General features: G+C 42.7%; 3 protein-coding genes across 6 annotated transcripts in view; 2 read left to right on the top strand and 1 right to left on the bottom strand.

Annotated features, from left to right (window-relative positions):
- Nucleotides 1–44: 44 nt before the first annotated feature.
- On the bottom strand, nt 45–15,303 carry CIB1 (calcium and integrin binding 1). 3 transcript variants are annotated; one of them, XR_003852336.1, is made up of 7 exons: nt 14,979–15,302; nt 10,904–10,938; nt 5,836–5,938; nt 5,114–5,267; nt 4,914–5,032; nt 3,411–3,518; nt 45–2,179 (listed from the first exon to the last, which is right to left on the bottom strand). XR_003852336.1 is itself a non-coding variant. In XM_029574565.1 (7 exons), the coding sequence occupies exons 1-7, from the start codon at nt 15,216–15,218 to the stop codon at nt 2,158–2,160; spliced, it is 762 nt and encodes a 253-aa protein (XP_029430425.1). In that variant the 5' UTR covers nt 15,219–15,291; the 3' UTR covers nt 45–2,157. The 3 variants fall into 3 exon arrangements, 2 of the variants coding, with proteins under 2 accessions (XP_029430425.1, XP_029430426.1); XM_029574565.1 differs by having other exon boundaries at nt 3,411–3,499; nt 14,979–15,291; XM_029574566.1 differs by lacking the exon at nt 3,411–3,518 and having other exon boundaries at nt 14,979–15,303.
- Nucleotides 15,304–15,716: 413 nt separating this feature from the next.
- On the top strand, nt 15,717–23,764 carry GDPGP1 (GDP-D-glucose phosphorylase 1). 2 transcript variants are annotated; one of them, XM_029574564.1, is made up of 3 exons: nt 15,717–15,853; nt 17,319–17,753; nt 18,551–23,764. In XM_029574564.1, the coding sequence occupies exon 3, from the start codon at nt 18,603–18,605 to the stop codon at nt 19,935–19,937; it is 1,335 nt and encodes a 444-aa protein (XP_029430424.1). In that variant the 5' UTR covers nt 15,717–15,853; nt 17,319–17,753; nt 18,551–18,602; the 3' UTR covers nt 19,938–23,764. The 2 variants fall into 2 exon arrangements, with proteins under 2 accessions (XP_029430424.1, XP_029430422.1); XM_029574562.1 differs by lacking the exon at nt 17,319–17,753 and having other exon boundaries at nt 15,721–15,853.
- The window catches only part of TTLL6 (tubulin tyrosine ligase like 6), a 123,553-nt gene continuing 114,608 nt past the window's right edge, over nt 15,720–24,664 (top strand). Inside the window, exon 1 of the mRNA XM_029574554.1 lies at nt 15,720–15,853. The gene's annotated coding sequence lies outside the window, so the exon portion shown is untranslated. The remainder of the gene's footprint in view (nt 15,854–24,664) is intronic.

The following is a 24,664-nucleotide window of genomic DNA, read 5'->3' as shown; positions in this document are numbered from 1 at the left end:
GACAGTGGCTCTCCGCTCAGGCACGTCTCATTCAAAGCTTTCACTTTGTCTTGTTCTTCGCAGGATGCTCAGAGTCTGGCTATATATTAACCTCTTTTTTTTTTTTTTTTAACTTAATAAAACACTGCAAAGATTACACACACTTTTGAAATTCCCGTTACATTATTGCAGGCAAATGTTCAACCGTAAACAAGTGTGTGTGTGTGAAAACTGCATCCACTGAATCCAGAGCTGGTGTCGTCACACTGTACTCCAGGAACTACTCAACATTTCCAAAGGCATTCTTTACATTAAATATGTTTGTGTGCGAGAGCCATGGAAAGGCTGACTGCATGCGTGCAGCGGCAAGCGTTGTGGCCAATTATTTGTGCGACACAGGGAGGCTGGGTGTGACAGAGATCCATCTATACCCCCTTGTTAATGTGGGTCTATGTCCTTTTTAAAAGAACACAGATGGAAATGAACATGAACCTGCCTCCAGCACTCTGGGTAAGAAAAAACAGCTAAAACCACAAACCTTTTCAGGGCAGCAAGGAGACAATAAAGTGCACTTGAAGGTCTTAAGAAAATCACAGCCTGCCTCTTGCAGGAGTTAAGACTACTCTTATTGCTGTATTTTTTTCTTGCCAGTTTATAAATGGAAGTTAAGGAAAGGCAGATGGTGCCTTTTGCTTAGGACATGATCGTGTGTTCATTATAAATTCAGGAAGCTCCTATAGAAGGCCTGGCAGGACAGAACACGCATGTATCTTGACCGTCAGCCCACCAAGGTATCAGTCACAGATTTTTCTTTTTTGTTTTGTAAAACTAAAAATAGAAAAAGCAAACTCCATATCTACAAATATATTAAGTAATACAAAAAGGTGGTTAACTGTAGCGTCAGTTAATGGTGCAGCTGTTCTTTGTAACAAAGCTTAGTGCTCCTATAAAAAAAAAAAAAAAATCATGTATAGATTTATCAATTTCCAAAAGAAGGAATTGATCCCATTTATAATCATTTACCCCAAAATAGTTTTATTTGCATGTGAAAACCTGTATAAAGTGTCAGAAACGATGTTCAAAAACAAAGTCAAAATCCAGTGCAACTTGTATCCTGAAAAAGTTTATATACTCTGTCCCCTCTCTTGCCAGATAGCAAGAGAGGGGACAGTTCTCAGGGGAAACTGGCCTCTCCCCCCTCCTCGACTATCTACTGCCCCAGGTTCAACTAGGAGCTCACTAGCAGGGCTTGCTGAACTCTGCACAGAAAACCTAGGAGCCAGGTTCACAGCCCACTCAACTAGGAAAAAAAGCTGCTACAGTAGGAACCAAATCTTGCTTGACCCAGTAAAGAGCTAGTACCCTGTTGCCCTAGGAGCGAAGCTAAAGACATGCTCGAGTAGAAGATGCCGTAAGCTGAAGCCTGGGAGTTGGGATCCTAGTGCCTCACTCCTGAACCTCTATCAGCTGTTGGAGACAGAGAATACTGACAAATGACTGCTGTTGCCATCGGCTGGTAGGGTGGTGTAAACCCATGCGTCCAGGCTGTTCCAAAGATCAGGAAGAGTTTTTATACTTCTAGAGTCCACATCTTTTCAAGCAAACTATGCAGGTTGGTCTTCTAATGATTACTTCTTACACTCCTACAGTCTTTATAAAAAAAAAGACCCCAAAACCTCAAATCCAATCATTGGAGTGTACCGGGAAAAATCTGCTGCCACTGATCAATGTTCTGGCATTGCCAGCTTCAGAAAAAAGAGAAAGGCTCAGTTAATTTCATCCATCCAGACATACACATAGCTTCCCCAAGCAACATCCTCAAAGCTGCACCATCAACTAACACTTTACTTACCACCTCATTATACTGCTTAAACCTAAAGTTATATATATATCTATGTTAAAAGCACATTTGATCCCTGAACCATATCTGTGCAGATTTTACCTAACTTTCCTTCCATTTTTCAGGAAGGTGGAAGACTTCCAATGTGCAGAGTCACAAAAATTGCCATGAGAATGATTTTCAGCTGAGCATATTCCACTAATGCATGGAGAACAAATAATATCCAGGGTGTTTATGCAGAAAGTCGGCTGAGGTAGGGGGCAGGGTTTCTGAGGTGTTTACTCCAGCAGATCAAGATAGGAGATGAATTTCTGTACAGGGGGATGATGTCCACGCCCTCACAGCACGATCTTGAAAGAACTAGAAGAAAATAATCAGACATCACAACAGGCCCAGCTCTGTCTGTACCCCTAAAATAACAGGTTTGTTCCTTTCTAGAATACTGCAAGGATCAATGGGGGGGTAGTGTTCACAAAAAGGAGCCAGATCTGCTATATATGTAAACCATTGTGATCTACCTCTGGAATGACAGTATATAACAAAAAAAGCATAAATAAATAAAATATACAAACATATTCCCCATAAAGCAATGTGAGCAATAACATGCTTAGCAATTCTGGTTCTCTTGGATGTATTTAGCAAAGGTTGTGTTAATGCCAACATGATTCCAGTTTTCAGACAGCCTTTTGCCACTGAAAATACTGGGATATTTTCATTGATAAACAGAACCATTTTTACATTTACAGAACTTTGATAAACCCCTCTATTTCTGTTGTAGCTGTGTACATTAACCAGTCTAGGTGGAGGTGACTATTTCTTCCGGATCGCTTCGTTCCCAAGTCAGATAATTTATCAAGACTTGCATCTTAGTTACACATTTTGACAGCACTTCATTCTTTGGTAAGACAGTCCACCATGGATTGAATTGGCTAAAAAGGTACAGACACAGTTAATCTGCATTGTGTTATTGTTCTAAGGACATAATGGTTGCCTTGTCATCACTCATTTCCAATCCGACTAACCCATAACGTGCTGCCAGGATATGCTTTCCCCCAAGTCCTTGAACAAAGCTTAGCTAGGAGGAGACTGATGGCAACAAAGTGCATGACACATTATACATTTACACTTCCTGGAACAAGAATCCAGATTGCACAACTGTGTATTTAAAAGCTTTTTTAAAACAATAGTGTTAGTAAAACTCTTTTCTGCAATTCAATTGAAAGTTATTCTCGTTCTGATCACTGTGGGCAGTCTGAAATCTAAACTCATCTAGGGGCAGGATTTGAGAAGCCTCCTGCTGGTATCGTTGCCTTAAAGTAATGCGGACATTCTGTTGACTGCTCATTCTCAGCAGCTGCACGACTGATCTGAGAAACACCCGGAAAACCAAGGAGCCCGGAACCCCATCTCCTGCCCTGGCAAAGCCGGCTCCAAGCTAAGGATCGTCACAAACGTCAAAGGCATAGAGAGAAACCATTCTGCAGAAATGAAAGGGACTTTACAGAGCTGATAGAAGCAAGTCTGAGAAGACCCTCCCCCACCCTTCCAGAAATGCATGCATTGTTCCCTTAGTGTCTGGAGAAACACCTACCTGACAAAGTCAGGGGATCTGGAAATGATGTGCTGAAACTCGGAGAGGTTTATGGTCCCATCCTTGTCAATATCCGACTCCTCCAGTATCTGTCCAGGAACACAAGCACTGGAATATTGAAGTAAGGAGAGGAGCAATGCTCGGCCCTCTGACTAAGGCTGCGAGTTGTCTTACGATGAATACTGCCCTACCTTTACGCTGGTGTTAGTGGCTTCTCTGTCTACATACAGTGTGCACCTCACAGACAGACAGACAGACAATGTTACTCCCTGTGCCCTGCAGGAGATTCAGAACTAATAGCGATATTAAGTTCGGAGGTCCCAAAAATAAAAAATTAAAATTCTAAAAAAAAATTAAAAATCTGCCTGCGGGTTGGAAGACGGACGCTCAATTTTACCGTCGTCCGTTTTCCGAACCTGTGGCTGTCAGTGGGTTCGACAACCAACGCCAGTAAAATTAAGCCTCGGCTGTCAAACCCGCTGACAGCCGCCTCCTTATTACCGCAGGCCCTCATTTAAATACAGAATCACGCGCCCAGGAGAGTGGCTTGGGCGCACGTCGGGAGAGTGGGCGCTTCCTCGGAGCGCCAGCTCTCCCGCGAATTTTACTGAATCGGCCCGAATGTTAGGTTCTATCTTAGGAGTTACCACCCAGGAAAGAGATCTAGGCGTCATAGTGGATAATACATTGAAATAGCTCAATTTGTTGTGGAGGTAAAAAAAAAGAACAATTTTAGGAATTATTGGGAAGGGAATTGCAAATAAAATGGTGGATGTCATAATGCCTCTGTATCGCTCCCTGGTGAGACTACACCTTGAATACTGTGTGATTTCTGGTCACCGCATCTCAAAAAGATATAGTTGCACTAGAGAAAGTGCAGAGAAGGGCAACCAAAATGATAAAGGGGATGGAACAGCTCCCCTATGAGGAAAGACTAAACAGATTAGGACTTTTCAGCTTGGAGAAGAGACGGCTGAGGGGGGATATGATAGAGGTCTTCAAAATCATGAAAGGACTTGAACAGGTAAATGTAAATTGGTTATTTACTCTCTCAGACAATAAAAGGACTAGGGGCCCACTCCAGGAAGTTAGCAAGTAGCTCATTTAAAACAAATTGGAGAAAATTGTTTTTCACTCAACGCATATTTAAGCTCTGGAATTCATTGCCAAAGGACGTGGTTACGGCAGTTAGTGTAACTGGGTTTAAAAAAGGTTTGGATAAGTTCCTAGAGGAGAAGTCCATAATTAATCAATAAGGAATAGTAGCTTGGGATCTATTTAATGTTTGGGTATTTGCCAGGTACTTGTAGCCTGGATTGGCCACTGTTGGTAACAGGATGCTGGGCTTGATGGCCCCTTGGTCTGACACTGATTCTCAGGCCCTGCATCGATTTGCAGTCTCACTGCAGCTGCCTGAAGATCACCTCTGGATGTTGGCCCTTAACAGCTGTTCTGAAGTAGCGGCTGCTAGGCCCCTTCTTACTTGGTGGCTGAAGTGCTTACATTTTGAATGAGCTGATCCATTTCAGATTCACTCAGTTTTGTGTCTTCAGCATCTCCTGTCAAACAGTTCACCAAGTTTTCCAAATCACGTGTGTCCAAGGTCCCATCGTCATCAAAATCTATGAACAGAAGGCAAAAAAGGATCAGGAACGGTCTCAATCACTGGATAAACCACTTAGATACACATTTTTTTTTTTTACCAAAAATCCGAAAGGCATAGTGAGATTTGATCTCTGGAGAGGCAGAATCACTGAACACGCTGAGCATGTCGAGGAAATCCTCAAAGGACATGCTGTCGTCTTGGTACTCCGAGGTGGAAAAGACATGGCAGATCCTGTGTTGAAATGGGTTTGCCTGCACCAAAAAAATGAAAACATACATATTGTTAAGTTTCCCTTTGTAAGGGAAATCTTTTCCTGAAAGCTTTAGATATTTTATCCTAGCATCTGCCTGTCATGTGACACATGGCTACGAACTGGAAAAATCTGAAAGGTGCATTGGTAGCCATACTGAAAGCAGATCATCAACTTACGTTACAGCATTTTACTACTAATTCGGGAAAAAAAACAAAAGTGAAAGTACTGACTGGATTACTTAGCAAAATGGATTGAAAACCAATTCTGAGCGTGAATGCGGTACCACTGATTCAACAGAAGATATGTTGGGAACACCAACGCTGACTGCCCATTATAGCAACCTGCACACAGCCATGCAGTAGACTAGTGGAAATGTCTGGCAGCAGCCGCTACCATGCTGTAGAGCGGATTCCACATAAGCAATTCTGGTTACATCAGCAACCTCTCGAAATCTCGACCTGCCTCTACGCAAGTAACTTCCAGGATTTAACCGGCCACCTCCTGAGAACATTTTAACGTGGTCAAAGACTAGATCTCAATAGCTCCAGAGAGCAGAGAATGCTTACTTTCAGCTCAGGCAAGGTGAGAATCTTTGCTTTGGGGATCCTCACAGATAGGATGCTACTCCTCTCTTCCTTTGGCAACAGCTCAGCAAATTTTTTGTAGGCACTTTAAGAGAAAAAGATTCATTAAGCTGCTTGTGAAGCTGTAATACATTCCATAAAGCAACCGGGAACGAATGCAGGGCTCATGGGTGAGGATACTGCTCGGCAGCCTACAGAGAGGATCACGCACCACCATTTGCACTGACAAAGTCAGATCAGACATTGCTGGCTAAGAATCACAAGGGAGCAGAGGAGATGCCTTATCAGTACGTTTTATGCCAGCTTCACGGGACCTGACTTTTGGCCTCTAAATTGCTAGATTGCGACGGCAAGGTTTCCTCTAACTGCATCCTGTTGGCGACCTCCAGCGTTATCATCCATTTCAGAGAAAGAAGAAAAGAAGTTCCACATGGAAATAATGCGGCCTACTTTCTAGGATGTACAAAAAAATGCACAGCCCCTGGCAGGATTCCCTCGCGCCTCCCACACCCTCTGAAAATACTAAACACAAAAGGTTGTTAGGGGACACAGACAGACATGATGAGCTCCTAAGCCTTTGTCCCTTTCAAGAGGTAAAACAAAAATGCACTATACCCAGCCAAGTTAACAGGTAAAGCAAAACAGAAATGGCATAAGCTTTAATCTTGCTTTGAATGTGTGATTTCTGAGGACAGTGAAATGTAGAGGAGGATTACCTCTGCTGCATGTTGCTGTTACGCTCGCTCAAGCCTCACTTGCAATACCAAACGGCCCAGCTTATTGTACCATAAAGTGCCACAGTAGGGTACTGTATTGTGGGCAAGCTACCGATTACAGATAAGTCATGCTTCAACCCCATGACTGAACTGATCTGTTATTGTTGTACCTCAGTCCTGTTATGGCTGCAATCCACTTTGACGTGGCCAGAAGCAATGAAAGGTGGAACAGAAATCCAAACTTAAAAACTAATAAACTGCAGCTATGATCTTAGCCTCTGCAGCAGCATTCATGATCAGCGACAGATTGCTGTATCCCTGGAAGATGTCTCTTCTTTAGAGAAAGGGTGGTAGGGGGAGCAGATGCACACAGTTCTCAGAATTCAGAAAAGCATGGGATAAGCCTAGAAGAGTCTTAGCTGCAGGAAAGCGAAGGTAAAGCAGATCATTTAACATCTGATACTGCAACAGGAAGGGGACCTAGGCAAGCCAGATAGGTCTTGTGGTGCTTATCTACCATTATATTCTAGGTTTTTCCAGATTGATAGAGTCGCAGCTCCTTAAGATGTCATTTCACTGACAGCAAGTTAGTTATGTGGCTTACATTCCTTTAAGGAGCTTATCTTCAGTTTAACCAGTATGCAAATGTACTTGCCCCTTAGAACAAATACATGAAGAGATATCTGATAAATACTGGCCATGGATATATTGAAAACTAGACTGGTTTGCAGCCATCAAGGAGACTGATGGTGAGTACCCTGGGCTGGGGTAACTACATACTGGAGAACTGATCCAGTCGAACTGGCTTCTGAAAAACAAAAAAGCAATCTAGCAAGAGCAACATTTTGGGTGCTGGGATAGGGCCCTATATATGAAGGATTTTCCCCTTTAGTGCATAAATTCTCTTGTAAATTGAGAGCACAATGGTTCTGCTTTGAGATCACAGCATGGACACCAACAGCATTTTCAAGCAAAACAAAGGTAAGGTTAGGTTAGTAATCTTTACTAAAGTTTTTTGACAGCGCAAAAAGACATCTGATTAATTGTTTTTACTTTTTAAAAAGTGCATGTTTAAAGCAGAAGGGGAAATCTTTCAGGGACATACAGAGACTCGCATATCTTTTTTATTTTCACTTCTGAACGCTCAGTCCCCATATGACTACCTTAGTATTCTGGTTAAGCACAGAGCCATGAAAATTGAAGAACCTTAGAGTAACAAGGTGATAATAGCTAGAGAAGAGGACAGCTTGCTTCCCAGACGTGATAGAGCAGACAGATCCTTTGGAATTGTAAGCTTTGCCATATATATATATATATATATATGATAAACACTTGATCTTATTTCGTCTCTGTTCTATCCTTTTATTGCTTAAATAAGCTATCAAAGTCTTGGAATCGTAATCTCCCGAGTCAGCTTGTGGCGAATAAGCTCTGGGTTCAAGTTCCCAGAGGTAGTCCTGTGTGCGTGTGGGTGATAAGCCTCTCAAATAACTCTCAGTGTAGACCCCAGTGAGATTTGCCCTGGGTTTAAGCCCAGGCCAGAATGCACAGTCTGAACCCAGAACACAACTTCTTGCTCTCTGCGCTTTCCTTAACCTTTCTGTATTTATACCGTAAGCTCTTTAGGATAAAGATCATTTAGTACCTGCCACAAAGCCATGCAGTTTAAAAATATTATAAATGATGATAACCATGGATAAGAAAAGAAGTCAGTGTTAAAATACATCTTCAATGAAAATTAGAATAAAACCAAACCTCAATATACAATAAAGCAGCACAGGATTCCTCTAGAGTAGCAAATGAATGCTATAGCCAGAGAAGGTCTCTTTATACACCCTCAAGGGCCATAAACAGGTCAGGCTTTCAGGAGAGCCATACTGCAAATTTGTCATTGCTCTCAGTCTTCAAGGCATGCAAGGGACTGTCACTGCCAGTGATACAGGAAGTGGCCTTGAATGTGTGATGCCATCAATCTGCACAGAAGGCTGATCTGATAAATGGAAGCACTCTGTGGTGTACTGGATCTTTCCAAAACAGTCAGAAGAAGCCAGGGGTTCCCTAACCTGTCTTACCGACCCAATAACCAGTCAGGTTTTCACTGTATCCAAAATGAGAACAGGTGAGATATTTATAAACCCTGAAGATCTAATGTATGCAGATTTATCTCATGCATATTCATTGTGTATATCCTGAAAACCCAACTGACTGCGAGGTCAAAAATACAAGTTTAGGCACTGCTGGATAAGTACACCACAGTGTCCTGTAGTCCCCCTCAGGACAGAGCCATCTGGTGGACCATGGCAATCTGTAACCCCTGTACACTTTCACAGAGCAGCAGTCTGGCAAGTGACAACAGTATGACGTGGATAGGCACAAAAAAAAGAGTACATCTTATACTACTAAAATCGGGAAAACATCCAATGGTGACATCTAAATAAGCATTAAATAAACACTTTCAAACGCTTGGCACGTGAAACTAAATTACAGGGGATTTCTGAGGGAGTGACAGAAACCGTAAAACTTAATTAGTTGAGCGTATGGGCAGACTAGATAGGCCATATGGTCTTTTTCTGCAGTCATGCTTCTCTGTTTCTAACTTTTTAGAAGTAAAACAATTGATCAAGGGACTGGAGAAAACATTGCCTGATCATAACACAAAAATCACTCCAAGTGAATTACAAGTCACTTGAATCTTGTCTTGGTTTTTACTCTATACTCAGTCACAATGAAATGAATTTTTTTTTAATTGTACAAGCCAAAACACGTTCAAGGTCTGGAAAATGCAACGCTCTGTTTGAACCTTGCTCTGGTTAGTTGCAGCAGATCCCATTTCAGGAACACAGTGGTTTGTAAGTACCTCTCCCCCTCTTCTGTGCACCTTCTCAACATACCTCAGGTAGGCACCTCTCCAGGATATTGCTCCTGCTTCAGTTTTTCATTGGACCTGCTTGAATCTTGCCTTGATGTTTACTCTAAATTGTTTTTAAGTGACTTGTGTTTCACTTGAAGAGTGGGGTTTTTTTTTCTTTTTTTGGGATGTTACGATTAGGCAACGTTTCCTCTGGTCCCGTGATTATCTTGGGATCTGGATTTTCTATGAGCTAACCTTTTCTCACTTGTAAAAATGTAAATTGTTTCACTTGAAATGATTCATAAACACTTCGCAAGTGGCTATTGGGTTTATCTAATGCTTATTTAGATGTGACCATTGGACTTTTTCCTGATTTTAATAGTAAGACGTGTCTTGTGTCAACAAATCAAACAAACGCAGTATCATTAATTCACCAGAGAATGATGCTACAGCTGCCAGAACCCTCCACTCCTCATTTACTAAAGACTTTCAACCACAGATCACTCTCCACTTTAATTATGAGAAGGTGGGAACTACAGAAAGTACAGAAAGCCACAAACTGCCCCTAGCAGATGTCTGGAAATTTGAGAATACCAATGCAAGGGCATTCAGATTTGCATTGTCACCTAAACTACAGATAATGTCACCATACTCTCACTGTGCAGATGTCAACAAAGTGACTTTGCTTCAAAACCGTATTCCCTCTGTACTAATCCATTTGGCCTTCAGTAATCTTGAGATGGAATAATACAGCCAGACTTCTTAGCAATATCTGCCATTGGAAAACTAAAAAAAAAAAAAAAGGCACAAGCACATCCCTGAATGTATATCAACAAGATGAGGCAAGATATCTACAGTTGGCTGGCGCTCAGTTTTTCTCTGATTTACCATATTTTTAAATCAGGACTAAGCAGGTCTGGTCCTGGAGTGCCACCACAATGAATACCCGAGAGAGAGATTTTCATGCACTGCCTCTATCACATGCAAATATTTCTCATGCATATTCATCATCAACATCCAGAAAACCAGACCCGTTTGTGGCACTCCAGGACTGGAGTTACCTACCCCTGTGCTAGCAAATAAAGACCACTTGATCTACCCAGTCTGCCCATTTGCGACTGTCTACTGTACAGTTGCAGATCTTATTCAATCTCTGGTCTTCTCCCTCCCACCATAAAGGTCCCTTTAGGTCTCTCCCACATGTACGACTGAATTCTGCTGCTGTTTTAGTTCTTATAACCTTTGCTGGAACATTTTTTTTCTGTTAAGCAGGAAAACATGACGAGCGATGTTTAATTAAAACATTTGACAAAAGTGTATGCTTCGGAGCAGCAAATGAGGAAGTAGGACATATAAAGAAATAATCAGTCCAGAAGTGCCCTCATATTAATTCTTGCTTTCTTGTGCATTAGCCTCCAACTAGTTTCATGGAGGCTTTAGCATTGAAACATACAGCACTAAGCAGGGCAAGGTCAGTACTCACAGAAGGATCTCCTGCTTGGTCAGAAACGTCAGCTCCTAGTGGAAAAAAATGAAAGATGTAAACTTGCAGACAGAGAAAGTGAATTTAAATTTCATACTGGAAATGTATCTTCAGGAATTGTGACATACAGTAGCTCCTTCCCTGTTTAGCCTTTGTCATGTCCTGATCCCAATTGTAACTTTTTTTATACTTATCAGGTTACTCGCACAACTCTCTGATCTTCCCCACTATATATTCACATTACTTCGTTTCCCTGTGCTTACCCTAAACTTTTCATCTTTAGGAAAACACCACAAAAAAAAAAAAAGTACTGGATTGGGACCAGATTCTTTGCCTCTGGCCAATACTTCCCTTTATAGATATGATGGAGCAGCTCAAAAAGGTTTAGGAGGGCAACCCAAGAGGACATCAGCACTGCTTCTCACCAAACTTGATACTTTGATCAAGGTGTGGAACTGCACTGACCCTCCATGTGTCTGCCATGTTTCAGACTTACAGTGCTGGAACTGCAGTGCGAATAATGCAGCCACACTCCTACTGACACTCTACCATGACTATCAAAGGCTCACATGGTACAATCAGGGCAAAGCAACATGCCACTCCTAATTACCTGATAAGGTAGCTAATTAACAAACTACATATTTTTGCAATTAGTGTCTATGGAAAAAAATACAATTAACAGAACTGAAACACTCCCATGAGATTATGGTAAGGTTTATCCAGGACTCTTAGGTAAATCCGAGCTTTTGTGTTTAGACACAGTGCTTCATGTACTTTTTTTTTTTTTTGTGTCAAGTGATTAGGAAGCTTTTTTGGGAATAATGCGTTGCCTTGCTAAAATGGTTTGGAAATGCAGATTCAGCATTTACTCATGCTGTTTTCATTTACACTTCTAATCCAGTAGTGAACATGCATTTTCTCGAAACTCACTCTTGCTTGGGTTCACTCTAGATTAGTTCCACATGAATTCTGGAGTAACTAATCTCACTCAAAAATGCAGTTTTACGCCTAGATTAGTTTCTAGATTAGTGTTATTGTCAACCCCACCTTTAATTCTGGAGTAGTTCTACACTGTGGAATAGGGAACAAAGCCAGATTTAATACTTATCCAGGACAGAAGGGCTTGGGAGTGAGAAGTTACTAAATACAAGTTTCCTGATTAAACTTTACCATCTCATGTGAGTAACTGTGTTCAGCTGATAGGGTTTCAAGTTTTGTTAACTGTAACTAGCCCAGTGACTCTACTTGTATAAAGATGCTGTTGCAATGTATTCCTTTTCTTTGGGCTAACTATGATCTGCTATAAAAAGGAGCTTTATTTGAGTGTATTAGTCACTTTAAGCTAAATGTTGAAGGTTTAGTCAGGATCTATGGCAGAATTTTTCATCTGCTGTGCTGTCAGACCCGATCAGGCTGCCTTATCCGGACCAGTGCCTGGGCTCTGCTCTCAGCACTGCATAGACTTCTACCTTCTCCTGCATTTGTTTGTAGAGTAAGCTAGAGTCCAGAAAATTGGAGGTCTGCTCACAGCAAGGAACTGAAAAGAGAGGAAGAGTCAAGGCATGGTAAGGTGCAGGAGCATCTGCAAGGTGAGGAGCTAGGGCAGATAGTCCATAGACCAATGTTATAAGACAGCGGAGAGTGTAGCAGCAGGCTTTGCATAATCTGGGATCATACATGCCTTTTATTTTTTTATACTTTACACTTTCAGTATTTACATACAGAAGGCACGAAAGAAGAAAATACAAGACCCCTCTCTGCTTGACAGCAGAGCTAAATTGTGTCTGAAGCCCAAGGAGATTGTTACTGAAAAACCTGCTGAAGCTGTGGAGAACCCATAAATGTTCCTTGTACTTGATCCTACAGTAGCCGAGGAGCCAGTGGGAGAAAATTCACAGATAAATGGAGGACCAAAACCTATTGCAGTTATCTGCATGCCGTGTTCATGCATGTCTGTCTTTCTCTTTAAATGTGCATGCATGAATCTATTTGTGTAACCAAACCTGCTTAATGCAGGTAGTGTGAGAGAGCTGCTGGAGGCTCCTGCCACAACATTGGCTCATTAATTCATTTCAAAAGCCAACCCCTCTCCCTACCCTTTAAAAACTTGTAACATAAGAAATGCCATGCTGGGTCAGACCAAGGACCATCACTTTTAGCATCCTGGAAGAAGAGACTGCTAGTGCTTTCAGAGGTTCCCTAGCTCTTCTTGGCCATGAGTCCTCTCCATGACCGCACTGCCTGTTCTGCCCTGCCACGTGTGGTGTACCGCACGACATTTTTGTTATCGTTGGTGTGCTTGGGCTTGAAGCGGTTGGGGAACACTGATATAAGTAATGTTTTTATGGGGAGGTTTACTAAATCTGTGTTAGCAGATTTGCAAAAGCCTGCAAGTGCACAAGTCCTTTTAACACCATTAAAAACAGGTGTTTGGAGAGAAGAGGAGGTTTTGAGGGCAGGGCTGGAAACTATATTTATTTGTTGCAAGAATTTATGGACATAGTTTGTCATTCTACTAGCGGACAAGAAAGTCCGCTAGTAGAATGACACTAGCACACTGTTAAAAGTCAACAAAGAGCAGTTATCCCTCCTTTATTATTTTATTTTCTCATACCTAAAGATTAATTTAAGAGTACAGTATTCTCATATATGGATATCCTATTATTCATATAAATGGAATTTCCAATCCACAATCCAAATAGCGTATATTATTTGAATCATGTAACCGAAACTTTATTGGCACCTACTAGCTAATTTATAATCCTAACCAGACTTATTTATGTGCCTATCTGTAAACCGTTGTGATGGTATACTACTAAACGACGGTATAGAAAAGTTTTTAAATAAATAAATAAATACATTCTTCAACTCTGCATCAGTGTACATACGAACTTGTAGTCCCATACAATGCAACAGTGTGTTTTTGCAGTTAGGCACAATATAAAAAATGTAACTATTTCACTGGCTGGGTGAGAAACTAGTAACAAATTTCTTACATCTTTGTGACATGCAGAAGTAAATCATTTAAATTTGCAAAGTAATTTTTATAACAGCTGAATCTTCAATTGATTTGTGTTACCCTCCAAGATATCCTTAGAGAATTCTGTCTTGCTTCCCTTCATTTCTTTTAAAGTTTTCAGATTACTTGAAACAGACTTCTTAAAGCAGCATTTTAACATAATGAATCAAAGCCAAGTATAGAGAATTGTACTGTCCGATGTATAGTTTCAGAGAACTAGGCCAATAAATCAAGGAAGCAGTTTGTATTCTTTCTTTCTTTTCTTTTTTTTCTAGATGGGGGGTGGTTTTCTGGCATTTGGGACCATTCCTGCGTGTTACTGAGCGCTTGGGGATCTTGAATTAATCTGAACCAGAAAACTGCAGCGGTGTAAAAGTGCCACCGATGTCACTAAAATAATTGCTACTACCGATGTGCAAAAGTTCGAAGTACACACCATAAAACTTCTAGCAGGGCTCATTAGAGACTGCGTATGGGTTTCACGCGGAAAAAAAAAAAGCTTTTACTGCTCCATTAAACTATCTGTGCATTTCGACCAATACATAATTTATGAAAGTGGTCTATGCAGTTTATGAGAGGGAAAAGAGGGATACGGGTAGCTAATATTTCAATGCTAAGCCCTTCTCTACAATAAATACACTTCCTACAGTCTCTTGACTAGATTGTAAGCGCCATGGCGCAGGGATTTTTCTCTTATGTGTATCTGTACAGCGCTGCGTATCTCAGTAGCGCTTTAGAAATAATCAACAGTAGTAGCAGTAATAACTGCTGGCAACTGTGGGTTTAGTTCTGTTTGGGGTTTTTTTTTTTTTACCATCAAATCGTGTAGTAAAAAAAAGGAATATAGGTCACTCAGCTTTGAATGGAAGGCGATCGTGCTATTCTGATGCTGTGTCCTCATCATACAATCGCAAGTTCTAGAGCTCGGCTACCCTCCTGCTGGCTCCTTACCACCCTGTCCCCACTATTCCCACTTTAGCCGCCTATCTTCCTTCCCTAAGATCCGGACTCCGAAGGCGGAGAGCACCCCCCCCCCCCCCCCCGGGCATCCGGTACCTGATACTCGGACAGCAGGTCCTTGGACAGCAGGCTGCTGGTGCCCCCCATGGCCCAGCCTGGCACGAGACAAAACTTTCTGCCCCGGCGGGGGTACAAGGTCTGCAAACTCCGCGCAGAACTTTCCGCCCTTCCGCCTACGTCACCGTCTCCCCGGCAACGCGCTCCCCTGACAGCGGGTGCTATTTGCATATGGCTCCGAATCCCCCCCCCCCGCCGCTTGCTGCCCAGCTCTCGCATTTTCTCCCTTAACTTCTTAACAAGTTTGGGGTGAAGCGGGCAGGTGAAAACGCACAGACATCTGCGTCGGGTTTCATTTTAACTAGAACGCTCAAGATAAAAATAACAAAAACAAGAGAACCAGGAAATACTTAACAATGGAAGCGCGCAGGGATGCGGCTGTACGGCCCCCCTCCCCCCACCAGCTCGGGGGGCGCGAGGTAGAGCGAACCTTGCTCGGCGCGGGAGGGAGAGGGGGGGGGGGAGTTGTTCACAGGAGTCACAGTAAACCTCTCGGCGCCGTCTAGCGGCGCTGCAATACTCGCGGGCGTCGGGAGATACCATTCGGTGCGCTCCCTGCTGGGCGGGGGAGTTGTTCACAGGAGTCACAGTAAACCTCTCGGCGCCGTCTAGCGGCGCTGCAATACTCGCGGGCGTCGGGAGATACCATTCGGTGCGCCCTCCCCTCCGGCGCTGGAATGGGACTGGCTGCAAGTGCCGGGCCCGCAAAAGCCGGAAGTGGTGAGCTGTCTGCCTCTGCTTGCCGCCGCCGACGTCGGAGGTGCTGATTGCGGGGTTTTAATTCCCCTGCTGCTGGAACTAGAAGCGTCTCAGAGGCGAGGGACGGCTTCACAGTAGGGGTTTGCCTAGTAAAGGTAAGGATTGGGTTCGCACGAGGATAATTTTATTTAAAAAAAAACAAAAAAAACAAAACCGTTCTTGCGTGAGGGATGATTTGCCAACTCCTCCCGTCTGCAAACCCTCGCCACCAATCTCTTTGTCTCCCCCCACCCCATTTAATTTCCACCGTACTGTCGCTCCCCCTCTTCCCAGCAGACTCTCGCCTGCCACCCATCCCTACTAGTGACTCTCACCCAGCCCATTCCCACCAGGCTCTTTCTCTCTCCCTCCCGCCTCAGCCCATGCCACCCCTCTTTCCTCTAACCCATCCTCGTTTCCCTCCACAGCAGGGAAGGCAGAGGGATGATTCTCCCTGTTACTTTGGGAAAGTCATTTCACCCGCCATTGCCTCAGATACAAACCTAGGGTCCTATGTACTCAGCAATCTTCCCATAAAAACAAAATGTGAGAGAATCTTTAGATTGTAAGACCTCTGGGGATAGGGAAATGGTTATAGTACCAGAATGTAATTCACTTCAAAATAACATGAAAATTGGAATATACATTTTTTAAAAATCACTGTTTGCTCCAATTCAACCCTCCGCTCATCCTCTACCACTCTCTTGCCCATCCCCACCAGTCTCCATCTCCTCAACCCATCCCCACCAGTCTCTCTCTCTTCCTCACACACACACACACTGCTCCTCAGCCCAGCCCCACCAGTGTCTCCCTTCACTATTTATTTATTTTTAATTTTTATATACTTGTATAAAATACATATCGCACCGGTTTACATAGAACTGAACTGTCGCCTCAAGGGCGGAATACATTAAAACAGGTTGACAAAGAACACTACAGGCTAGTTCATCCCATTAGTCTCTCACACCTACATGCCCATCCCATTCCCACCACTCCCCCCCCCCCCCCCCCCCTCCTAAGCTTCCCCACCAGACCATCACCTCCAGTAAGTCTTTCACCTCCAAACTATTCCAAAAGTCCTGTTCTTTGTCTCTCTCCCACCAACAACTCTTCACCCGTTTTATCCCTACTAGGCCCTTTCTACTCACCTAGTCCAGCCCAGTCACCCACTTTGTCTCCTCTCTTTAGACTCTGGCTCGTTTCTGTTGCTGCTGCTCCTCCTCCTGGCCCTCCCTCACTTTTCTCTTCTTTCTTAGCTGCAGTGTGAACTTCTTTGGACCAGCAGCGATGGTACAAGTTCCCAGATGCAACTATGATCCTGGTCCCACTCGTTCCTTTCTGGGGACCATTTGCGGTTCACTCTGTTGGGGGTGCAGGCACCCTCACCCTTCTTTTGTTGCAGCAGTGGTGTACACTTCCTGGAGTGTGATTGGCCCTGTATTTCTTCAGGTGGCGATGTGGGGAGGGCAGTGGTAGTGCACACTCCTGGGGTTGTGATTATCCTGACTTTCTCTTCTGCTGAGAGTGAGGTGCTATTAAGAGCTCCTTAGCAGCCTTTTGCCTTTTTTTTTTTGTCACCAGACTCAATGTGCTCCATTCTGTTCCAGAAGATGGCCTCTGGCAGGCAGCCAAAAAGGTTCCATGTTGGTGACCCGGCTTGACCAGCACAAATGTATCAATGGATTCACAGCCTGTTACATCCTGCCTGGCTCTGTATCTCCCCTAACCTACACATCATCTGCAGACTGTGAATCTCTCCAGCCATGTCGGCATTCAAGAGTTTTTTGTTTTGTTTTTTGTTTTTTTTTAAATTGAACTGCAGGCTTGTTTGTATTTCTTCCTTGTAGATACAAATTTAAAAATTATATATTGGATTATCACTTTTATTTTTATTGAGTTTCTCAGTAGACAGTGAATCCAATGCATACTAATGCATTCTGTATCAAACTGATTACTCATACATCTTGACAAGACACTCTACACCTTAAACCCTTCTTTGTGAATGCTTTTCATTGGGTAAGTTGCTTTTATCTGTGCCCTTCTCTACTGCCAACTCCCAACGCCATGCTTTCCATCTTGCTGTGCCGTAGTCCTGGAATAGACTGCCTGAGTCGTCATGTATGTGTGCTTTCTGGCCTTATTAAAATCCAGTCTCCAAGCTCACCTTTGTGAATCCTAACCTCTTCTCGATAGTAAATGCATTTCTTGTACATTGTTTTTTGCCCTGTATTTTTCTCTTGACTAGTTTGTAAACTCCATGGAGCAGGGACTCGCTCTTATGGGTATCTGTACAGTGCTTAGTAGTAGTCATAGTACACAAGCTTGTGGGAGCAAATCCCTTGGACAATTGGATATATAAACTAGCTATATATGTCCAGTTAGATTTTTTTCTTCAACATTGATATTTCTGATGTAATCTTAATTGTAATACTCATTCATTTAATACATTTGCTATTGTGAGTTCTCAAAATGTTTATTATAAAAACTAAGAAAGTTTGCCGCTGGCAAGCGATGGTACCAAAAAGGATTTAAAGACTTGTATAAACTTGCTAGTGCTTATTCATCTTAAGTTAGAGTGAAGCATAACAGCACATCAAAGAGAGAAAATGTTCTTCTCTTGATATTTGACATTATTTTGCCACATGTTAAAACTACAGCTATAAGAAATTTAAATGAAGATAATTTGTTTGAGGAGAACTCTGGAATTCTGTGCATGCTCAATGCAGCCTGGCGTAGTTTTTGTGTGTTGCCTATCTGAAATTCATGCTTACAGTTTGATTCTCACAGGCTATACTATGCAATTCTTGTTTCAGATCAAGGGCAACGGGATGGGCATCCAGATGAGGACTGTAATGTGTTTCTAATATGGCAGCACCACTTGACATGAGAGAAGAACTGAAAAATGCCTCTGATTGTTCACCTCCGACATGGGAAGGCAGAACCCAAGCAAGGCCTATAAACAGAAAGTTGGACAGAAAAACGGAAAACAATGCAGAGCTTTTAAAAGGTTTCTGGGTGGAAGAATTTGTGTACTCCAAAGAAGAGTTTATTCTGCCAGGGTGTGAGTGGCAAGGATTTAAATGGGATGGGAGAGAAAAAACAACTCTCTCTAGGTTTGACTGGGCTCTCCAGTCTAAATGGAAAGAGAAGATGAGAAAGGGTTTGTTCCGCTATCCCCTGGAAAAGTTACAGACCTGTATCCTGCCTGGCTCCGTCCAATTTGTAGCCCAGCTTAACATCCAGAGAGGGACAGAGAGGAGGAAGCCACAGGACATTCAGAGTGTCGGGCAGAGGTTTGATCCTCAGCAATTTAACTTCAATAAAATCAAACCAGAGGAAATCTTACTCCAATTAAGCAGGGCATCAACAAGAAAAGAGCCAGGTCCTAATGCACATCATGAAATCCAAGATTCTGAGTTAGTGAGGAGCTGTTGCCAAAGCCGGGAGCTGTCACCCGAAAATCAGGGGGAGTTGCAAACTACGGAGAACAACAAGGGCTGGAGGTCAGGCACTACTTTAATGGTGATCAATGTGAGCCCCCTTGAGTTTGGGCATATTTTATTTATCCCAGACCCAGCCCTTTGTCTCCCTCAGATTCTGACTCCAGATCTCATCCAGTTGGGGATTGAATCAGTTCTCCTCAGCGCCCATAGAGGTTTTCGGGTTGGGTTTAACAGCTTAGGAGGATTTGCTTCGGTTAATCATTTACATCTTCATGGCTTTTACCTGGACCAGGAACTTCTCATTGAATCGGTGTGCAGTGAACCTTTGTGCCCAGACATCAACTTTCATCTCCTCTCAGATTTCCCTGCCCCTGGGTTCCTATTTTATTCAGATGGGCGGGATCTTGAAGCAGTTGCCAGGAACATATGCAAAGTGACAGACTACTTTGTGACAAAAGATATTGCACACAACGTGTTTGTCACTAGGGGGAGTCTGCCTGGAGATAAGGCTGACCCTAAATCCTGTGCCAGAATCCGGATCATCATCTGGGCTAGGAAGTCCTGCTTTGGTGCTAAGGAAGAATCTGCTTTTAATGTGGCACTTTGTGAACTGTCAGGACACTTACCCATCAAAACCATGGAGGATTTTCACAACATCACTGAAGCATCTGCCATTACAATAATTCAGAAGTATCTCCTACCAGACCTAGAGTTTTTGCAGCTCAAATCCCAACTGATAGCACTTTTAACAGTATAATTAAGAGTCTGTGTGCTCACACATTCCTGCTGCTATAACTTGACATAGGAGTTTCCAAGAATTGATGCTATATCTATTTATCTAGCTCAGGATAACTTGAAATAAGGATTTGGTGAAGGATTGTTTTGTCTTTTAACATGCAGAGGTACAGTTGGAGAGCAATTTATGAAAAGGTTTGCTCCAGTTTATGTCCATGGGAAAAATGTATAGTTAAGATTTCGGGGCAGTGATTTCAAGAGTTTTGATACGGAGATTTTCATTGATAATCTGGTGGAAACCTTGAGCAAAATTATGATATTTACCCCAAAGTGGGCTAAAACGTTTTATATGTACTGTAATGGTTAAGATGTAAACAAACCAATGTGAGGAAATAATTTAAATCCAAAAGTAGTATTTTTGATCCAGTGCAATCATGAGATTTCTAAATGTCAAGTTCGAAGTAACATCTCTATTAGTTTTATGCTGATATAATCACTGTAACGATTATAGAGTTCTTAAGCATTAAAGTCCCCCGACATGGGTATATATCAGTGGGCTATAAGCTTCTGCATGGTATCCGAGTGAAATCCCTCCCGAAGAAGCCGACTAGTGAAACATGGCCGTGTCCGGGGGACTTTAAGGCTTAAGAACTCTATAACCGTTTACAGTGATATCAGCATAAAACTAATAAAGAGGTGGTTTGACATTTTAGAAATCTCGTGATTGCACCAGATCATCAAAAATTATTACTTTTGGATTTAAACTATTTCCTCACATTTCTTTGTTTACATTTGCACTTTGGCGTGTGAGGCTTCTCCACTCTTGCTGTTACTACTGTAATGGTTAAGACTTGCTTATGAAGTTGGCAGTGAGGAACCAGTAGCTGATCAGTGGTGTCTAGATATTGGGCAATAAATTAGTAGAAATAAAACAAAACTTGTTTTTGACTGTGCTAATTCCAAGGGCATTTTATGGTGGACCTGTGCAGGAATACAGTCAAAACTGTGAAAGAAACCCTTTAGATCTTTTGTGGCCACATTTCCACCTGTTGATGAGACTAATGGTGATTGTTGTACATTGAGAGGTCTATATTCAGACACAGTCCAGATAGCAAAGTTAGCCAGATTCTCTTTTATATGAATATTAGAGTTAGCTGGTTAACTTAACCGATTAGCTCTTCCCAGTTACTCCCCTGGACTGCCCCTAACTTATCTGGCTAAATTCTAGCCCCCTAACTTCTTAGCCAGCTAGAATTTAGCCGGATGAAGGCTGAATATAGCCGGGTAAGCCATTTAGATGCATAACTATTACGTTATCCATCTAAATTGCTTTTGAATATGGACCTTGGCAAGTTTAATTTTTAATTTTATGTTCTTTTGTGACTGGAGAGCTATGTCAAAGTGAATTACAATAAGATTAGTAGAGCTGCTGCCAGTGGAGATACAGTTAAGGGCAGATTACAGTAGTTACAGACAGCTGAAAGTCTATGCATGATGTTGGGATAAGTAACAAGGGGATCAATGCATGTCCTTTGAGTATGACACATGGGGATGACAGCCATGTGACGTCCCATGTATGAAGTCAGCATAGACATTCTGCACAGCAGGCACAGGAATGTAGGAAGAGAATCCTGGGAGTAAGCCAAGGCTGGGGTTTGGAGCACCTTCCAGGATGGGCAAGGAGAGGGGCAACAGTGTTTAAAACAGAGGAGAATATAGTGGTTAAGAAAAAATGTCCTGCCCATTCTCCATTCTTTACACAGGCTGCCGATCCACTGGCATCTATGCTATAAGATAGTGATAGCATTTAATCTACACACAGATTCTGGTTTGCCCTGGATTAATGTAACTTTACGTATTTATGCTCCGCCAAGGTCACTACACTCTGCATGTCAGAATCTTCTGGAGATCCCAGCACCTTGCAAAGCACATTTGGATGAAATTCATGAGGGCATTTTCGATCACTGGCCCTGTTTAATGGAACTCTTTTCCAGCAAACATTTGCAGCATCAGGGAAATTAAAACATTCAAAAAGGCCCTTAAACTATACTTTTACAAGGAAGCTTTTGGGTCCATTACTAATTAGTCCTATAGAATAGTCTCTTAGGCAGTAAGATGGCAGCAGAGCTTAGTTCTCATTTTGCTTGTTTAATGTGTACTGTGTATGCACTCTTGTAACCCACCTGGAACTATTTGAAGAGTGCAGGCTAGAAATCTTTTAAATAAAAATAAAATAAACTGCCTCATGAACTGATGTGGACATTTCGAGTGGAGGAGAGATGAGATAGTAGTGGGAAGATGCAAGGATCAATAGCTTGGAGATGCCTCAAGGTATTGGTGGTGACTGGATGAGGCTGTGGGGGAAGGTGGTTTAGTGTGAAAGTTATCTGATGATGGTCTGAGAGGGGAAGATCTGAGGTGAAGTCAGAGACTGCAGTTGGAAGAAAGGACTTGGTCAAGGCACTGGCCATGCTTGTGAGTATGGGCAGTAGAGCAGAGATGGAGATCAAATGAGGAAGCTAAAGCAAAGAGTTCTGAGGCATAAAGAGTCAGAGAGACTGTCAGTGTGGAGGGATAAGGTGCCCAAGAATAAGGAAAAGGACAGATGGGCTAAGGAAGAAGAAAAGCCAGGAATCAAAGTCTGTGAGAAAGGAGGAGATGGATTTATCAGGGGGTTGATAAATGACAGCTTCCCAGAGAGGTAATAGAGTGAATAGGTGGATGATATAGGCCTCAAAGGAAGAGAGTGAGATTGAGGTGGATGGAAGGGTTGAAACCTACAGGAGGGCGACAGCAACAATCCAACACTGTAGTTTACTCTGCAAGCTTATGGAAGATAATCTCCATGACAGAGATCAGCAATGAAGTAGAGTCCTGGGGGGGGAACCAAGTCTCAGGCAAGACAAGATGAAGACTATGAGAGACAAAGAGGTCATGAATGTAGAGCAGGCATTCCACTGGGACCACGAGGAAGGGAATAGGGATAAGATTGGAGGGGTAGTAGGTTGATATGTACAGATGGGGTGAAAGTTGCTTTGGAGGGCCAGGATTAGTGCTGATATCTCCTGTTAGGAGGAGGAGCAAACTTCAGAAGAAGAGAGGTGGAGGGGTGGTGTCAGGGGGCATGGAGATGGCTGGATAAGAGGAAGAAAACTTTGACGCTCAAGACCAGTGAATGGTGCAGAATGGCAGTTGAGGTAAAGAATGAAGAGAAGGTGGAGAGTATCCTTGATGTTAGTAGTGGTTTGCAGCAGACTATCAGGAAGAGTGGATAAAGCAGACCTATAGGGAATAAAGAGAAGGAGAAATCTACTGGCCTGAGGTAGTGCTATGGCATGCGTCTTCTGGCTAGCTGGTAGAAGCACAAGTGAGCAGTATGCAGGGTGGGAGCAGCTGAGGCTTGAGAGGGGTTGTGCCGACTGCTGGAGTCGACCACTGCGGCAGCAAGGAGAAGTATGCAGATGTGCAACGATATCCCAGTGTCAGCTGCTCAAATAGTACTATAGTAACAAATGGCCCATCAGGTCTGCCCAGCAATATTTTTTCAGAGTTGCAAATGATTCTCTCTCTCTGCAGCAGGGCTTGAGTTGTGGGGGGAACTGCCTGGCACTGAGTTCCATCACTTCCTCAGATTTAAGAGGCAGAAGAGCAGGGGTTCCAGCTCCTCTCCTCTTACTGCGCAGAGAACAGGAGCGGAGAGGCTGTGATCCTGCAGCCTAAACACAAGCACAGAAAGGGGTGGAATCAGCACAAGTTTGAAACTTGTGAGCAGTAAAGCCACTCATCAAGGCTTCAACCCTGGCTGCTACGCCTTGGCTCACAAATTTTGTACCTGTGCTAATTCAGCCCCTTTTTTGAGTCTTATCCAGGGCTTACTTTCTGGCAGAATGACCCAAAACTATGTTCTGCCACCTTTTTTTTTTCTAGGGAGCAGAGCTGAAGGTTTAAATCAGGTATGTGTCAATGATAACATCTCTGCCTTGAGGAACATTAGAAGTGCTGTCCCTCAAGGTTCAGCACTATCAGCAATGCTGTTTAACCTATATCTCATTCCACTGTGCAGACTTCTTCATTCATGCTCACAACATTCAGTTCTATATACCAGTAAAAGATTCCATAACTGATACTTTGAACTATCTGAAAAATCTCTTTAGGTACTATTGACAAATGGCCATTTCATAATCTCTTAAGGCATTTGGTTTTTCCCTTTTGGGACAAGGTGTTTTCCTCCTACAGCAGCGATAACCTCTTGGTGTCCCTCATTTGATAGATGAATACTAATTCTTGGCTCTTCTCAATTTAGTCCTCCTCTTTCTAAAGGTTATAAAAAATGTGTATATGTGGCCTTATTGTTAACTTATTTTACTATTTTAAAACAGTGGCTACAGCCAGAGGTGCCATCTTTTACTGTCTGGCAGAATATTTTTTTATTCCGCTACCCTCCCCCCCCCCCCCTTCCAACCCCTCATTCCTACCCCCTCCCTCGGAATACCTTGTTACCCCAAAAAGCCAACAGTTTTTACCAGTTTTGACACGTTACTCCCCATGCTTAAGCTGTATCCAAGTTTTTCTCTCCCCCTCTTCTATGTAAGACAACTTTGTCACTGTTTTTTATGGTTTGCAATGTAAACCGGCGTGATAATTAACTCTGTTATTTGAACTTCGGTATAGAAAAGTTATAAATAAATAAATATTAGGGGAGAATGGATGCATATTGAAAGAGTAGGTGTTATCTTTATGCAACATCTG

Source organism: Rhinatrema bivittatum, chromosome 13, assembly GCF_901001135.1.
Source record: "Rhinatrema bivittatum chromosome 13, aRhiBiv1.1, whole genome shotgun sequence".
NCBI classification, from domain to species: domain Eukaryota; kingdom Metazoa; phylum Chordata; class Amphibia; order Gymnophiona; family Rhinatrematidae; genus Rhinatrema; species Rhinatrema bivittatum.
Note: the sequence above shows the minus strand (reverse complement) of the source record. Positions and strands in the feature narration are given on the sequence as shown.

Coding starts and splice junctions, on each gene's coding strand:
- CIB1 (XM_029574565.1), bottom strand. CDS start 15,218: ATGCGAGAGCTGGGCAGCAAGCGGCGGGGGGGGGGGATTCGGAGCCAT. Junction 10,939..14,978: donor ACCTGCTGTCCGAGTATCAG/GTACCGGATGCC, acceptor TTTTTCCACTAG/GAGCTGACGTTTCTGACCAA. Junction 5,268..5,835: donor TCACCTTGCCTGAGCTGAAA/GTAAGCATTCTC, acceptor TTTTTGGTGCAG/GCAAACCCATTTCAACACAG.
- GDPGP1 (XM_029574564.1), top strand. CDS start 18,603: ATGGCAGCACCACTTGACATGAGAGAAGAACTGAAAAATGCCTCTGAT.